This window comes from Stegostoma tigrinum, chromosome 22 (assembly GCF_030684315.1).
Source record: "Stegostoma tigrinum isolate sSteTig4 chromosome 22, sSteTig4.hap1, whole genome shotgun sequence".
In the NCBI taxonomy this organism is placed as follows: Eukaryota; Metazoa; Chordata; class Chondrichthyes; order Orectolobiformes; family Stegostomatidae; genus Stegostoma; species Stegostoma tigrinum.
This window is the reverse complement of record NC_081375.1, coordinates 27,568,741-27,586,978: the sequence shown is the minus strand read 5'-3', so window position 1 is coordinate 27,586,978 and position 18,238 is coordinate 27,568,741. Positions and strand designations below refer to the sequence as shown.

Sequence of the window (18,238 nt, the reverse complement as noted above, 5' to 3'; positions counted from 1 at the left end):
AAGGCAAGACACCAATGTAATGTATCCAAGCATGAGCAAAGTGGGTCAATATTAAGATAGCAAGTAATGAATCCTGAGATGCACTCTGGTCCAATGCATGAGGTGGGTGCCTGTTCCTACACAGAAAATGTCCTGGCAATAGTGTCACAATGATAGGTGCCAGTGTGCTTCAAAGTGCAACATTAAAATATGTAACTGTGGAAATGAGGTAAAGAAGCATAGAGAGGGTATCAAAAGTGTCCATGTAGTTTAGTTATTCTGTTCATGTATCCTTGCACCAGTGGTGGCAATGTAGAGTCCACGATGTTCATGAGAAGTGCACAGAGACACAAGGTAAAGAAGAAAGAAAGGCGATATTAGGGTTGAGAGAAAGGAAGAAATAAAGAGAGAAAAGCAGAGGGTCTTTCAAGATCTTACTGTAAGACAAACCATGCTGCCTTCCAGATTAAAGGGTAGTAGTAATGTACTAATAGTAATGATCAATGGGGATTGAGCATACTTCTCAGTGGGATCTGTGATAATGAGAATAAAGCTGAATGGGAAAGGAGGAATGACCTTGCAGGTAAATCTGTGTCCAAATATTTGTCGTGCTCTGCCCATGGGTTTGGGTCTCCCAGAAATTCCTACACTGCTGTCGAATATTCAGTTTAGTTATTGAGCATTTCCAATCAGCTGCTGTAAATGTATCTGACCTGTAGCTAATACTTCAGGGATTTATCAAGGGAGGTTTCAATCAACTGAGAGGGCGATGTCAAGAACACATGCACACTGTTGCTCCAGAGTATTTAGAGAAGCCTGAAAGTAAGCTTATCTACCATTGACTCCTCTCCTATCCCTCCTTACCCTCACTGTTCTACTGTTCAGTATCCTGGTTCCCTCCTCTCTATCTACCAACATGAAGGGCCTTCATTCTCTTTGTTTCTCTCTACTGCCTCCTCTCTACACATACTTCTTCTTCCCCATCTCTTCTTTCTTCCATCTGACAATGACTCAGCATGGACGTAACAGACTGAATGGCCTCTTTCTGTGCCATAGCCATTCTGTGGAACTATTCATATATGCTTCCTTCCTCCTCCCTTACCTAGTTCCACTTTTAGCCCTGACTTTTAACTTTGCTGAACCTATGTACTGTAGGACAATTTACAAACAGTGAATGATGGAAGTTTTAATTTTTTAATCATCCCAAATAAGTTTTCAAGAGATTTAAAGGATGAAAATGGAAAGATGAGGAAAACTGACCAAAAGCTTGGTCAAAGAGGTGGGTTTTAAAGTGGAACTTAAAGTGAAGAGAAGGGGAAGCAGCAGTTTAGAGCATGGGGCTTAGGTGGCTAAAATCATGGTCATGAATCATGGAAGCATAAAGTGAAGGGGAATACACACGAGGCTTGGACAAGAGAAACATAGTTTAGGGATGGAAACTGATGAACAAAGCCAACAATGCATTAGCAAAGACAGAGAATAGACCATCAGTGCTGTGCAAGTTTGTGAAACATTTCAGGATAATTCACTTGAGCAGTTCAGATAATGTCAGATATTTGCAATTGCCAGCGGATCCTCTTGAGATTAAATTTCTGTTGCAACTTCAAAGTCAGCCATCATTTAGTCTTCAAAAATGTAATGGGTAATTCCTTTTCAAAAGTTATTCTTATCTCATACTGAAAATGTTCTGAATTTAGATATAAACAACAGCTTGTCCGAGCTGCAGAAAGGGAGCAAGATCTGGAACGACTGAAAGTACAGGCAGAGTTGGATTGGCAGCACCGCTGTGAGGAGATAGAAAGAACTCAGTATGCAAAATCTGAACAATTTCTTCAAAGTCTGAGCCAAGCCCGGGACCAGGTGGGTCACAGAAAATGATGTTCAGTAGATCTGTTGTTTTTTTTTTCAGATCAGACGACCATTTCAATGTCCCATTTTTTAACGAATGAATGAATGAATGATTTTATTGTCACACACATCTAGAAGGATGCAGGAAAAAGTGTTTAGTTACCATAGTCTGGCACCATTTTGAGTTGCAAAAAGAATGAAAAGAAATTACTTAAATAGAGTTCACCTTCTGTTCAAATTGGGTCTCCAGCATGGCTCCAAGGGCCCTGGAAAATGTTCTGGGCCTCAAGGAGTTCCCGCCACCACCAAAGTCCAGGCTTCTGGCCTACTGCAGTCAGGAATCCCTGTTCCACACTGAGTCCTGATCGACACTGCTCGGGCTGCAGCCAGCCATCCCACCAATACTGCTCCGGCCTCGAAGATGAAGAAAGGAAAGAAAAGAGAAAGACAAAAGGAGAAAGAGAAAAGCATGCTGCTAAACTGGGGTGGACAGGCTCAGGAGCCCAGACGCTACCCACTGTGCCAGCACTAGTCAAGATGTACTTGTGTCCGGTCCTCAAACATATTATTTTTAGGATGTCTGATTTTAGATGACAGTTTCAATTGGATCTCAATCTTTAAACACTCCAAGTAATACCATTTCAAACTAGTGGAACATTCTAAGCAAACAACTCAGAACATTTTCAAGCAAAAGGCAATTCGCATCGTCTCCTAATATTAATGGATCCTTTAAAATTTTTCAGAATCTAAACCACATTTTGCCAAGAAGTAATCAGTTCTTCTCTGGGTCACATCTTATCTGTGCAACAAATTTTATTAAAATCTGTTCATTAGTTATCAGATCTAACGTTTACGATAGACAGATTTTCACAGGGGTAAAAAGGTTACCTTCACCCACCTTGAGTAGCAGTGGCAATCACACCAATTGGATTGAATTTTTTTTTTTGCAGTCACATTTGGTGACTCAGCAATTTTTGCAGAAATATACACACTGAGCTTGTTGTCATTGATAGTTTTCTAGGAGAAAGCAAATCTAAGTAACTTACAAAAGCTGTTGCAGAAATATAAATAGATTTCTGTAAATAAGCAAGGAAGAATATCTTTTCCCTTATACAAGATGTTAATTTAGGGGTAGCAGGAACTACAGATGCTTGAGAATCTGATAACAAAGTGTACAGCTGGATGAATGAAACATCAGCTTTCCTACTCTTATGATGCTGCTTGGCCTGCTGTGTTCATCGAGCTCTACACCTTGTTATCTCACTGTTAATCTAGGGGGATAGTTACCCATAAAGCAACACTCGTACAGACTGAACTCATGCATGTTAGTTGAAGTGAAAGAAGAGACCATGATGGATAATAACATTGAATTGAATCATAGCAGCTGTGTTGTGATGCTGAAATCAGATTAGTCACTTGGATTTTGTATAGATAATTGGGACATCAGTACAATTTCAAAGGTGAAGTCGTATCTGATTCTACCATTGTCAGATTGTATTGAGACTTTGGATATGTGTATTTTGCTACAGTAATTGACCTGTTGAAAAGATATTATAAAGTTTAATTGACTGATACAACCAAAGGAATATCAGCTTTTGCAACCTTTTTGGATTTTTATCATGTAAAGTCATGCTGTTTGGAATGAAAAATTCACTAGCAATGTTTGAACAATTAACGAGGAATGTCATCGAAGGATTATGCAACTGTGACAACTTGATGGTGTTCAGTTAAACCTGGGATGAACACTTACAACACTTGAATGAACTGTTTAATTGCCAACTTGTTTGTAACTTTGACTGAAAGTGAATTTGCCAAATGAAAAGTAACTTATTTGGGCCACGTGGCAGGAACAAGGATAAGTTGCAGCTAGAGAAGAAAAATAAGGGCTACCTTGGGTTTAATGTATCAAAGACAAAAAGCAACACTTTTTGCAGCGGATTTTTGTGATGAATGAGTGATTTTATCAGACATTTGTTCTGCATTTCAGGGCTAAAATGGCTCCTTTGACAATTTAGTTAAAGAAAAGCAAGAAATTTGAACAGATAAAAGAATGTCAGTGCACTTGACTACGTGAAAACTTTACTGACTAGCACACCAGATTTAGCAGGACCAACATATTTCTCCTCATCTCAGTCTTAAAAGGTTTACCCCTTATCCTTTAACTATGACCACTCATTCTGCACTCCCCAACCATTGGGAACATCCTTACTACATCTAACCTGCCTAGTCCCTTTAGAATTTTATAGGTTTTGATGAGATCATTTTGCCAGCAGCCTGCATTGTTCTAAATTCCAGTGAACACAATCCTAACCAACTCATTCTCTTATTTTATGTAAGTCTTGCCAAATCAGGAATCAATTTGGTAAACGTTCACTGCACTCCCTCTGTAGCAAGAACATTCTCAGATAATGAGACCAAATCAGCGCACACATTTCAACTGTGGCCTCACCACTACCCTGTGTAATTGAAGCAAGACATCCTCCCTTCCCACAGCTTCTTCCAATGTAACCACAGAGGTGCAACACCTGCCTCTTCACCTCCTCTCTACTTATCATCCAAAGGCCCAAACCATTTTGCCAGGTGAAGCAGTATTTCACCTGTACCTCCTACAATGTGGTCTCTTGTATTCACTGTACCCAATGACGCATACTCTACATTGGAGAAACTAAACGCAGGCTGGGTGACCGCTTTGCAGAACACCTACAGTCTTTGCACACACATGACTCTGACCTTACTGTACCTGGTCATTTTAACACAGCATCCTGCTCACATGCCCACTTGTCAGTTCTTGGCATGCTGCAATGCTCCAGCAAATCACAGTGGAAACTGGAGGGACAGTATCTCATCTTCAAACTAGGCATTTTACAATATTGAGTTCCACGCCTTCAAATTGTGAACAAATTCTTTCCCTTTCTTTTAGATTTGCTTGTCACAGTCTCTGTCACCATGTCCTGTCAACCCTCCGCTGACTGCATTGGGACTGTCTGTTCTTTCCAATCTAGCAGTTAGACACACCATTGTTTTGCCGTTCTCACAAACCAATCACTTAACCTGAACTATCAACATCCATTCTCCCCCAGCACTCCAACCTGCCTCCACACCCCATTGCATAAATGGTGTTCCCTTCATATTTCACTTCAGCTCTGACAAAGAGTCATCTAGACTCCAAAACTTTAGCTTGCCTTCTCTCCATGAATGCTGCCTGACCCACAGTGATCGCTGGCATTTTTTGTTTTCATCCTTCTTCCTCTGATTAAATCCTCTCATTTTGAAGGTCAATCTACAGTTGGCTGCCTTTAATACCTGCTGCACCTGCACACATAAATCAGCAACTGGTGCACAAGGACACTCGGGTCTCGTTGTACATGCCCCTCTCTCAATTTACAGCCATTCTCCTAATAATCAGCCTTCCTATTTTTGCTATCAAAGTAGATAAACTCATATTTATCCAGATTATACTGCAGCTACCATGCACATGCCGCCGCACTCGGCCTGTTCAAATCTCACTGCAAGATGTCAGCGTCCCTCTCACAGTTCTACCCTTCAACCCAGCTTTGTATCGTCCGCAAATTTTGAAACGTTACATTTAGTTCCCCCATTCAAATTATTAATGTGTATTGTAAATAGCTGGGGTTCTTGTCCCGGATCCTTGTTGGTACCCCACTCGTCACTACCTGCCATTCAGAAAAAGACCTATTTACTCCTACTGTTTGTTTCCTGTCTGCTAACCAATTGTCTATTCATCTCAATATACTTTGCATAATCCCATTTGATTTAATTTTACACATCACATCAACTTATGATAAGATATTCGTATTGACTGTTGATCCCATTGACATATGCAGTGTTATTACAAGAGAGTGAGATAGGGATTGATAGTGAATATTTTTCAGAAAAATTGAATGCTTGTCAAAATGCATGGAGATCAAGATGTAGGATCAGTCTGGATGGAAATAAGATATAGCAAGGGAACAAGTCCTAGTGGGCATAATCTATCAGTTTCCTAACAGTAGTTCCACAATGGGACACAGAATAAACTAGGTAGTACTGAGGCTGTTTTTTTAAAAAAAGGTCTGACAACGATCATGGGTGATTTTAAAATGCATGTAGACTGGACTAATCAAATTGACAAGGGTGGCATTGAGGGAAAGTTCAGGAAGTGTATTAGATATTGGTTTCCCAATGTAAATGCTCCAAGAAACAAACAGGGAGCAGGCTATTCTTGAATTAATACAGTGCAATAAGATGGGATTAATTCATCATCTCCTAGTAAAGGATCCTGGAGGAAGGATTTATCATATCATGCTGGAATTTCAGATTCAGTTTGAGATTGAGAAACTTGAGTTCATACTAATGTTCTGTTGTAAAAGGTAATTACATAGGCATGAGGAAAGATTTGGCAATAATAGACTGGACAGAGAGATTAAAACAGGACAATTGAAAAACAGTGTTAAACATTTGAGAGCTATTCAGTTCCTCCAACCAAAATATTCCAATGAGGAAGAAAGCTTGTAGGATGGAGAAAAAACATAAAAAGTTGAAGATAATATAAAAGTAAAAACTAAGGCATACCATATTGCAAAAGATTGGAAATCCTTTAAAGCCTAACAAAGGGATATTAAAAATATAATAAAAATAGCAAAGGAAAATGATGAAAGATAATTAGGGAAATATAAAAATAGTTAGCAACAGTTTCTGTAAATGTATATAAAGGAATAGAGTAGTTAAAGTGTATGTTGATCCCTTAGAGTGTGAGACTGGAGACTTAATAATGGGGAACACCGAAATCGAAGAGACACAAAATCAATGTCTTTCCACAGTTTTTGAAATGGAGGATAATTAAACCATCCCAATGGGAACAGATAATGCAGAGGTTATAGAAAAAGAGGAATTTGATAACAATCACCAAAACTATGTACAATATTGAGCAAAGATAGCCAAGTCCCCAGGGTCTTGGGTCTCAAAGGAAGTAGCAGCAAAGATAATGAATGTAATGATTATAAGATTCTGAATTTCCCTGGAATTTGGAAAGGTTTCAGTGGATTTGGAAAAGTGCTAATATAATGTCCTTTTATTCAAGAAGGAGGGAAAGAAAATGTAGGGAACTATCGATCAGTTAGTTTAACTTCCATCATTAGGAAATTGTCAGAATCCAATATTAAGGAAGTAGTAATGGATCATTTGGAAAGTCAAAAATGCAATCCATTTGAGTCAGCATGATTTTATGAAAGGTAAATTGTGTTTGACTAATTTACTTGAGTTCTTCAAAGATGCAACAAGCAAAGTAAATAGCGTTACTATAGAGGTAGTATATTTGGACTTCCAGAACGCATTTGATAAGGTGGTGCATGAAAAGTTAATACACAAGGTAAGATCACATGGACTTAGGAATAATTTATTAGCTTGAATAGAGCATTGGTGAACCACCAGAAAGCAGAAAGTTGAAATAAATGTATCAGAGATAATGGGAACTGCAGAAACTGGAGAATCCAAGATAATAAAGTGTGAAGCTGGATGAACACAGCAGGCCAAGCAGCATCTCAGGAGCACAAAAGCTAACGTTCCGGGCCTAGACCCTTCATCAGAGAGGGTGATGGGGAGAGGGTTCTAGAATAAATAGGGAGAGAGGGGGAGGCGCACTGAAGATGGAGAGAAAAGAAGATAGGTGGAGAGCAGAGTCTAGGTGGGGAGGTAGGGAGGGGATAGGTCAGTCCAGGGAAGACGGACAGGTCAAGGAGGTGGGATGAGGTTAGTAGGTAGGAAATGGAGGTGCGGCGTGAGGTGGGCGGAAGGGATGGGTGAGAGGAAGAACAGGTTAGGGAGGCAGAGGCAGGCTGGGCTGGTTGTGTGATGCAGTGGGAGGAGGGGACGGACTGGGCTGGTTTAGGGATGTGGTGGGGGAAGGGGAGATTTTGAAGCTGGTGAAGTCCACATTGATACCATTGGGCTGCAGGGTTCCCAAGCGGAATATGAGTTGCTGTTCCTGCAACCTTCGGGTGAGATCATTGTGGCACTGCAGGAGGCCCATGATGGACATGTCGTTTGAGGAATGGGGGGGGGGGGGAGTTAAAATGGTTTGCGACTGGGAGGTGCAGTTGTTTACTGCGAACCGAGCAGAGGTGTTCTGCAAAGCGGTCCCCAAGCCTCCGCTTGGTTTCCCCAATGTAGAGAAAGCCACACCGGGTACAATGGATACAGTATACCACATTGGCAGATGTACAGGTGAACGTCTGCTTGATATGGAAAGTCATCTTGGGGCCTGGGATAGGGGTGAGGGAGGAGGTGTGGGGGCAAGTGTAGCACTTCCTGCGGTTGCAGGGGAAGGTGCCGGGTGTGGTGGGGTTGGCGGGGAGTGTGGAGCGAACAAGGGAGTCACGGAGAGAGTGGTCTCTCCGGAAGGCAGACAAGGGTGGGGATGGAAAAATGTCTTGTGTGGTGGGGTCGGATTGTAGATGGCGGAAGTGTCGGAAGATGATGCGTTGTATCCAGAGGTTGGTGGGGTGGTGTGTGAGAATGAGGGGGATCCTCTTTGGGCGGTTGTGGTGGGGGCGGAGCAACTGAGAACAAAATATCTTAGTTTTAGGCTAAGGTAGGCAGATTTAAAACTCAGATGCGGTGGAATTACTTCTCCCAAAGGGTCTCAAAGTTCTGTAGAATACAGTGTATACTGGGGTACTGAATAAATTTCAGTAGGAGGTAGAGATATTTTTGAAATTAGTAATTGGATAAAGCATATGGGGAAAGGGCAGGAAAGTGGAATCTGGGCTGATATGAGATCAGTCCTAATAGTATTAAATTGTGGAGCAGGCTTTAGGAGAGGAATTGCCTACTCCTTGACCTAGTTTGTGTGTTGTTTGTCAACTGAAATATTCAACCATGGAAAAGACTTTGTTTTAGCATAGGGTCTATAATGTTTTCAAGGCTAAATACAAACATCTCTGCAGAGATTTATTTATATGAATCACAGCCCTTCGACTTTACTAGAAAGATTCCAGAATAAGACTTTGAGACTGTTTCATTGAAGTTTAATGCTACAACCATACAATATGAAGAGCATTCATATTACAGGAAAGGACAATATTATACTGGAAGCTTGATCAAGAGCAAATATAAAAGGAAATGAATATTATGATCAATGGAATTATGTAGACAATTATTACTATGGGAAGTCTGACTTAGGTATTTAATATGAATATTGTGACTGTGAAGTGAAATTTCTTTAATCAGAATAGGTGCAGTGATAAGAGGAAATTGTAATAGAAAAATGTAAATGCTTCTTAAAGAAAATTTTTCATCTTTTTCTGCAGGGAGGCATGATGAAGTTTCATTGTTATTATTGTCATTTGAAACTTGGCTCTAAAGTGGACAAAACAATTGATGGTTTGGTTTGAACTGTATTTCTGTATTGTATATATTAAGATAAGGGCAACATTTTTTAGTTTAATTTTGAGTTTCGCTAGTAATAATAGGGTGTCTGGAAAATTGTTTACATGCTTTTAAGTAAGATACCTTAAATGGGACCTGGAGTGAATAATTCAGTGCCTTAAACAGGGCAGGCAAAAAAATGGGCACTTGTGTCCTGTGATGTATCAAGACAGAGGCTAATGCATTACACATATGCAACTCGCAGAGGCTGAGAGCCTTTCCACCTTTTGACTCTTTTCATTGTAAAATACTTCAACCATTATCAAGTTCTTTTCAATCACAACAAACTAACACCATAACTTATTGTCATAACTGTGACATCTGGGGCTTTTTAATGAAGATTTTGATTGGTGAAACATCCCAGTTGGAGAGGTGCTGGATAACACAAATTTTATGTACTTCCCGGTTCTCAACATGCCCTCTGAAAGGGCTAGGGTTAGTTAGCAAAACATTACTCTTAAAGATCTATACTAGGTTACCCTTTCACCCTTCTTTCCTCAAGAAAAAAAACTCTGCCTGTTCATGCTTTCCTTAAGCATACATTGTAAATCTGAGATAATAAAATGTGAGGCTGGATGAACACAGCAGGCCAAGCAGCATCTCAGGAGCACAAAAGCTGACGTTTCGGGCCTAGACCCTTCATCAGAGAGGGGGATGGGGGGAGGGAACTGGAATAAATAGGGAGAGAGGGGGAGGCGGACCGAAGATGGAGAGTAAAGAAGATAGGTGGAGAGGGTGTAGGTGGGGAGGTAGGGAGGGGATAGGTCAGTCCAGGGAAGACGGACAGGTCAAGGAGGTGGGATGAGGTTAGTAGGTAGCTGGGGGTGCGGCTTTGGGTGGGAGGAAGGGATGGGTGAGAGGAAGAACCGGTTAGGGAGGCAGAGACAGGTTGGACTGGTTTTGGGATGCAGTGGGTGGGGGGGAAGAGCTGGGTTGTAATCTCTTCGGCCTCGAAACTGCTCGACCGTGTCCTGAAGCAAACCAGGTACCACAGCCACATCACCTTTCTCAGCACCTGCCTACGGAACCAGATCATCCCCAAGGGACTACAGTCCACATTTCAGCCTTCCCAATTTGGCCCCAACCGTGACCACCTCTACACCCAGAACATTCAGACCCTTCAGAAGCGGTTCTCCCTGCGAGTCCTGAAACAGACACTTGCAGCCATGCGCCGGCACCTTCAGGCACTGCAATCCAGCCTGCCCCAGCTCAGAGCCTCCCTCTCCCAGACCTGCAAAGGACCCCTGCTGTTTTTTATCCTCCGCAGGATCCACAGACTGAACACCCAGTTCCACTCAGCTTTACTGGACACCAAAAATCGTAAGTACTACAAACTCACTGGCCCCTGCCACCCACAAGAGGATTCCTGCGCCTCCCAAATCCCGACTCTGTCCCTGCCCCTCCCCCACCATGCACCCGCCGCCATTGACCATGAGGACACGGCCGGAGACCCCACCGATGATGTCACATCCGCCTCCGCCGGCCACAGAACTTCCGGAACCGCTGCTGCAGTCACCACCTCCACGTCCAGGTACTACAGCCCACACACCACCCTCACCACAGCTGCTGCCGCCCCTCCCGATCCTCCCACCGCCGACGGAACCCCGCCCATGGTCGACGCCGACGGAACCCCGCCCACGGTCGACGCCGACAGAACCCCGCCCACGGCCGATGGAACCCCGCCCACGGCTGACAACCTCATCGCTCCGCCCACAACCTCCACAGCCTGCAACCCCAGAGAAGACAGCCACACTGAGCCCTGCCGCATCTTCACCATCCCCCCAGACCTCCCACTGACTGAGGACGAACGGTCAGTCCTGAGCAAGGGGCTCACCTTTGTCCCCCTACAACCACACATCAACGAATACCAGTCACGGTCGGACATAGAGCAGTTTTTCCGCCGTCTTCGACTCCATGCCTACTTCTTCAACCGGGAACCCAACCCTCCTTCCACTGACCCCTTCACCCGCTTCCAACACAAGTCCTCCTCCTGGACACCACCCCCAGGCCTCCTACCCTCCCTCGACCTCTTCATCTCCAACTGCCGTCGAGACATCAACCGCCTCAACCTCTCCACCCCTCTCACCCACTCCAACCTCTCCCCCGCAGAACAGGCAGCCCTCTGCTCCCTCCGCTCCAACCCCAACCTCACCATCAAACCCGCAGACAAGGGTGGTGGAGTGGTAGTATGGCGCACTGACCTCTACATCGCCGAGGCCAGACGCCAACTCTCCAACACCACCTCCTACCGCCTCCTCGATCATGACCCCACACCCGAGCACCAAACCATCATCTCCAACACCATTCATGACCTCATCACCTCAGGGGACCTCCCACCCACAGCCTCCAACCTCATTGTTCCCCAACCCCGCACAGCCCGTTTCTATCTCCTTCCCAAAATCCACAAACCTGCCTGCCCTGGTTGACCCATCGTCTCAGCCTGCTCCTGCCCCACCGAACTCATCTCCACCTATCTGGACTCCATTTTCTCCCCTTTGGTCCAGGAACTCCCCACCTATGTCCGTGACACCACCCACGCCCTCCACCTCCTCCAGGACTTCCAATTCCCTGGCCCCCAACACCTCATATTCACCATGGACGTCCAGTCCCTGTACACCTGCATTCCGCATGGAGATGGCCTCAAGGCCCTCCGCTTCTTCCTGTCCCGCAGGCCCGACCAGGCCCCCTCCACCGACACTCTCATCCGCCTAGCTGAACTCGTCCTCACACTCAACAACTTCTCTTTTGACTCCTCCCACTTCCTACAGACTAAGGGGGTGGCCATGGGCCCCAGCTATGCCTGCCTCTTTGTAGGTTACGTGGAACAGTCCCTCTTCCGCACCTACACAGGCCCCAAACCCCACCTCTTCCTCCGGTACATTGATGACTGTATCGGCGCCGCTTCTTGCTCCCCAGAGGAGCTCGAACAGTTCATCCACTTCACCAACACCTTCCACCCCAACCTTCAGTTCACCTGGGACATCTCCAGCACATCCCTCACCTTCCTGGACCTCTCAGTCTCCATCTCAGGCAACCAGCTTGTAACTGATGTCCATTTCAAACCCACCGACTCCCACAGCTACCTAGAATACACCTCCTCCCACCCACCCTCCTGCAAAAATTCCATCCCCTATTCCCAATTCCTCCGCCTCCGCCGCATCTGCTCCCACGATAAGACATTCCACTCCCGCACATCCCAGATGTCCAATTTCTTTAAGGACCGCAACTTTCCCCCCACGGTGATCGAGAATGCCCTTGACCGCGTCTCCCGCATTTCCCGCGACACATCCCTCACACCCCGCCCCCGCCACAACCGCCCCAAGAGGATCCCCCTCGTTCTCACACACCACCCTACCAACCTCCGGATACAACGCATTACCCTCCGACACTTCCGCCATTTACAATCCGACCCCACCACCCAAGACATTTTTCCATCCCCTCCCCTGTCTGCTTTCCGGAGAGACCACTCTCTCCGTGACTCCCTTGTTCGCTCCACACTGCCCTCCAACCCCACCACACCCGGCATCTTCCCCTGCAACCGCAGGAAATGCTACACTTGTCCCCACACCTCCTCCCTCACCCCCATCCCAGGCCCCAAGATGACTTTCCACATTAAGCAGAGGTTCACCTGCACATCTGCCAATGTGGTATACTGCATCCACTGTACCCGGTGCGGCCTCCTCTACATTGGGGAAACCAAGCGGAGGCTTGGGGACCGCTTTGCAGAACACCTCCGCTCAGTTCGCAACAAACAACTGCACCTCCCAGTCGCAAACCATTTCCACTCCCCCTCCCATTCTCTTGATGACATGTCCATCATGGGCCTCCTGCACTGCCACAATGATGCCACCCGAAGGTTGCAGGAACAGCAACTCATATTCCGCCTGGGAACCCTGCAGCCATATGGTATCAATGTGGACTTCACCAGTTTCAAAATCTCTCCTTCCCCCACTGCATCCCTAAACCAGCCCAGTTCATCCCCTCCCCCCACTGCACCACACAACCAGCCCAGCTCTTCCCCCCCACCCACTGCATCCCAAAACCAGTCCAACCTGTCTCTGCCTCCCTAACCGGTTCTTCCTCTCACCCATCCCTTCCTCCCACCCCAAGCCGCACCCCCAGCTACCTACTAACCTCATCCCACCTCCTTGACCTGTCCGTCTTCCCTGGACTGACCTATCCCCTCCCTACCTCCCCACCTACACCCTCTCCACCTATCTTCTTTACTCTCCATCTTCGGTCCGCCTCCCCCTCTCTCCCTATTTATTCCAGTTCCCTCCCCCCATCCCCCTCTCTGATGAAGGGTCTAGGCCCGAAACGTCAGCTTTTGTGCTCCTGAGATGCTGCTTGGCCTGCTGTGTTCATCCAGCCTCACATTTTATTATCTTGGAATCTCCAGCATCTGCAGTTCCCATTATCTCTGATCTCATTGTAAATCTGATATCATTTTTGTAATTTTTTTTGCATTCTCTTCAGTACCTTTTGTCCTTTAAATAACATCATACAAATCAACAGAAGGTCTTCCAAGTGTGGTTTGTTTTCTGTGTTTCAGTTAGCCAGCTATCCATTTCTGTCATTTGTCTCTTGATTCTTACCTCAATTTTATTAATTTGTCCTTGTGTTGTACCTTAACTGCATTTCTTTAAGGCTTTTGAAGCATTATGTTTGTTGTTGTAACGATTGCAAAGAGGTCAGGTGAACTCAGAGAATATGAGTGTCAGAAGTTCTGCTCACTCTGAGAGCTAGCTCTAAGGAAGCAGGATCAGTGTGAAGTACTATGCGCATGTAAATAAAAAGTGACTTGGTGACAGGATACCAACCTCTGTAGATTATTTCAGTTCTGTACCTCCCTATTCATTCTTACCTGTTCAAAGAACTCACTAATGTTGGCAAGCAAGGCATACCATTTTAAATGGTGAGTATTCATCATATTTTTGGTTTTTAAATGTTTAAAATTTTTCTCCTTGAGTATGAATCCCATTATTTTTCAATGAGTTCACAGTGATTTTCATTTTTATTGTCATATGTATTCAAGTACAGGAGCACTGTGAAAAGTGTGTGTGTCACCACACAGCACCACCTTAGGTACAAAGGTATCTAGGTACAAAAAACTTAAGTACAAAGTAGTAAAAGAAACAAAGTTCAAAATTGAAGCTTTACCTTCATAGAATGAGTAGAAAAATAATAAGGTAATAGTTAACATTAAAGTCTTTCTTAATATAAACGAGAAAAATAAAGGAATAAAGTTAAAAGTTCAACAGTTGTTGAGTTCTCTGCTAGCTCGTTCTCCAGGAGATCTCAGCTTCCTGTTTTCAACTCCACTGCTGCAGATACTAGGGAACCTCTCTCACCACTCTCACGTCACGTGTTGGGCTGCCTGCAAAATTTCTTCCTGCTGCTTCCAAACGTGCTTGGACAGGACTCACTTCTACACCAAGATTCCGCCACGCCTGGATGACAGACTGGGCTGAGGAGAAACCACTCCGGGTCTGCAAGAGACCGCCATGGGCCAGGCTGGGCTGAGAGGACTCCTTACCGGGTCTGTGCTAATTCCAGAAATGAGGAAAATAAACCCCAAGAAAGAAAAAAAAGAGAAATGAAAAAGAAATGGAATGAGTGGACGACCTCCAGCTGAAGCATAATACTGTGCCGCAATCTTGGACAAGACTATTTTCAGACTACCAATGTTAAATCTAACTAGTTTATCATTTCCTGAACAGGTTCCATCTCTCTCCTTAAAATGTAGCTATGACGTTAGCCATCTCTGGTGCAGACTGTTTTGTAATGAACTATTAAGTATGTGTAATAGTGCCTCTGTTATCTTATCTAGTTTATTTTACAATGTGCATTCATCCATATCTCTTTGAGATTAGTTAGTGTATTTAATATTTCTCTTTCTTAATTGTTTTAACATTCTAATGCCATCTTCCACTGTTAAGTTCACTAGGTCCAATTTCTTGTCAATGACTAGAGCAAAATAATTGTTCGTTCTGATATTTCATTCATACTGCTTTTCATCTAAGTGCCCATTCCTCTTTTATGAAGTTCTAGTGAAGGGTCCTGATCCACAACGTTGACTTTCCTGTTCCTCTGATGCTGCCTGACCTGCTGTGTTCCTCCAGCTCCACACTCTGTTGACCTCTTCCTCTTTTTCTTTTTTCATTTCCATTTCTTTTTCATTTGTTCATTAGTGGGATGCGGGCATCATTGACTAAGCCATTGTTTATTAGTCATCCTTAATCCTTGAATTGAAATGAATTGAATGATTTATTGTCACTTGTATTTCACAGGGAATAATACTGGAAAATACAGTGAAAAGCTTAAACTATCACCATAATCCAACACCATTTTAAATAGTTTAAGAATAAAAAGACAAAGATGAAAGAGAGTCTATCTTTGTTCCATCACCTTTGCTATGAGCCCTGACCCCTGAGCCAACTTTGGAGTTGTTACTCCTCAGGTCCCATTTCTTCGCCACTGCACCCACTTCGCCTCATGCTGGATTCTGAAGTTTCACATTTCCACATTCTCCCTGCAACCAGCAGCCCTGCTGCCACCGTCTTGCTGATAAGCAGGAGTCCTCAGCTCTGTTCTTAGCACAACCAGGAGCTGCTGCCACTACCTCACTGATAACAGTGGGAGTAAGAAAATCCATATTGCTTTTCGGAGGGGATTTGCAGGATATTGACCTAGCTACAGAGAAGGTATGGCAAAAGAGTTCCAAGTCAGAGTGTTATGTAACTTGGGAGGGAATTTGCGTGTGTTGGTGGTGTTTCCATGCATCTGCCTCCCTTGCCCTTTTTAGGTGGTAGATGCTGTCCAAGGAAGCTTGGTGAGTTAAACAAGGGTAGGGTTGAGACTGTTGATGTTAGAGCCTTGAGTGGTGTTGTAGAACAGAGGGACCTAGGGGTTCAGATAAATAATTCTTTGAGGTTTGTGTCACACAGAGACCAGGTGGTTAAAAATGCATTTGGCACACTTGCCTTCATTGCTCAGTCCTTTGTGTATAGGAGTTGGGAAGTTATGTTGACATTGTTCAGGACATTGGTGAGGCCTCTTCTGGAATATTGTGTCCAGTTATAGGTCATCCAGTTATAGGGAGGGTATTATTAAGCTGGAGAGAGTTCAGAAAAAAATTACCAAGACATTGCCGGGTATGGAATGTTTGAGTTATAAAGAAAGGCTGGGACATTTTTCACTGGAGCATAGGAGTTTAAGAGGCAACCTGATAGAAGTTTACAAAATAATGAAGGGTTTAGATCGAATTCGTGGTAGTTGTTTTTGTTCGCTAGGATGAGGGATTTCAAGACTTTTCACATTTTCAAGGTAAGAAGAGAGAGTTTAAAAAAGACATGAGGGGCAAATTTTTTACACAAAGAATGATTCATGTGTGCAATGAATTTCCTGAGGAAGTGATGGATGTGGGTACAACTACAACGTTTATAAGACACTTAGATATGTACGTGAATAGGAAAGATTCAGAGGGATGTAGGCCAGGACCAGACAGATGGGATTTTTTTAGCTTGGGACTCTGGTTGTACTGAAGGTTCTGTTTGCATGCTGTATATGATTCTCCAGTTAGAACCACCTGTTTCATGACTCCTTAGTCTCTGCCATTCATTTGTCCTCCATCTTCCAAAAGCGACTAGCCAGAGCTGAATCTGCCTTCTTCATCCATTCTTCTGTTTCAACAAGTTTCACTCTTCCTAATTAGATGTGAGGACTCAGCAATGTGTCAACTTCTGCTCTGATGGAGGGAGTCCAAGAAAGATATGATTTTGCTTCCCACAAGGAGTCTTCCAACTGACTCTTCTGGAATGTACTTTGGAGTCGGGGTTCATGCTTTGACAGTGCAGTACGCAGGGAGCAGTACATCGTGTGGATGTAGAGATGTTGGGGTGTTTTTACCTTATCTACGGTAGACCTTCATTTCTCCATCCCCAGTGTCTTTTATAGCTGGCCACTCCAGCCAAATCAAGGGTCAGTTCTCAAAGTGCATCAGTGAAACTGTGGAAAACACTGTCTTTCCTTCTCCATGGCATTTAATTCGCATTTGGCCTGTGAGGTGAATGAAAACAATTGGGGCATTGCGTCTCTTCCTCGTCATGAGCAGCTCTCTTTTGTCAGATGCTGCTGTAGTCTGTACTTCAGTTTCCAGACCAACAACAATAGGATTCTGACTTTTGCTTTTGCATTATGACGTATATTAAACACATATCTATTTCTGATGGCAGAAGAGCGCATGCACCTTCAGAATGTCTGCCTCTTTGCAATTTACCAACCTGATGGTATGCTGCCTGGGTCTACCTTTGGATTAACATTTTCAGAAATTAACTGAAATGCTCTGGTACTGGGCACATACCTCTGTTGTTGATCTTAACAGCCATCTCCCTCCACACAAAGAGTTTGGGTCCCTGAAGTGACCACAGCGCCAGATCCCAGAGCCTGGAATGGAATCCCCTTATTGGCACAGAACACAATATTTTCTGATCAACCTATTCAGAGATGTTATTACATACCTCTGAAGCAGGTGAGGCTTGAACCCAGGTCTTCTGGTCCAGAGGTAGGGACACTACTGCTCCACCATACCCAAATCATTCCAAGTGCACTTGCCTGATGACAGTTCCTCTATCACCATAATAAATATCCCACAACTGTGTTTTAGTTCTCATGGGATGGAATTTATGGCATTTTGTTAGAATGCAGAATACTTGAAAATTGATGTGTTGACTCCTCAGTATTCTGTTGCAAAATTCCTGTACCTAATTCTTTTCCTCATATTATTGAATATTATGGGCCTAATTCACATCATTCCTATAAACTTCCTCCATTGCCTGTTGACAAAGAAGTAAAAACAGGGAAGGACCTAGGGACATGTTTGAGTATCCTCATAAGTATCCTGATAAGAGGTTAGTTGGCAATGACATTTATTGATGTTAGTTCTTGGCAAGGATGTGGTGCTTAAATGGTAAGTAATTGTGAAAAT

At 44.1% G+C, this 18,238-nt stretch overlaps 1 protein-coding gene across 5 annotated transcripts in view; it reads left to right on the top strand.

Annotated features, from left to right (window-relative positions):
* ccdc57 (coiled-coil domain containing 57) overlaps positions 1-18,238 on the top strand; it is a 175,027-nt gene that overhangs the window by 84,061 nt on the left and 72,728 nt on the right. For all 5 annotated transcript variants that reach the window (XM_048555362.2, XM_048555365.2, XM_048555363.2 and 2 more), the window contains exon 9: positions 1,677-1,839. In XM_048555362.2, coding sequence (XP_048411319.2) covers positions 1,677-1,839 — 163 coding nt within the window. The remainder of the gene's footprint in view (positions 1-1,676; positions 1,840-18,238) is intronic.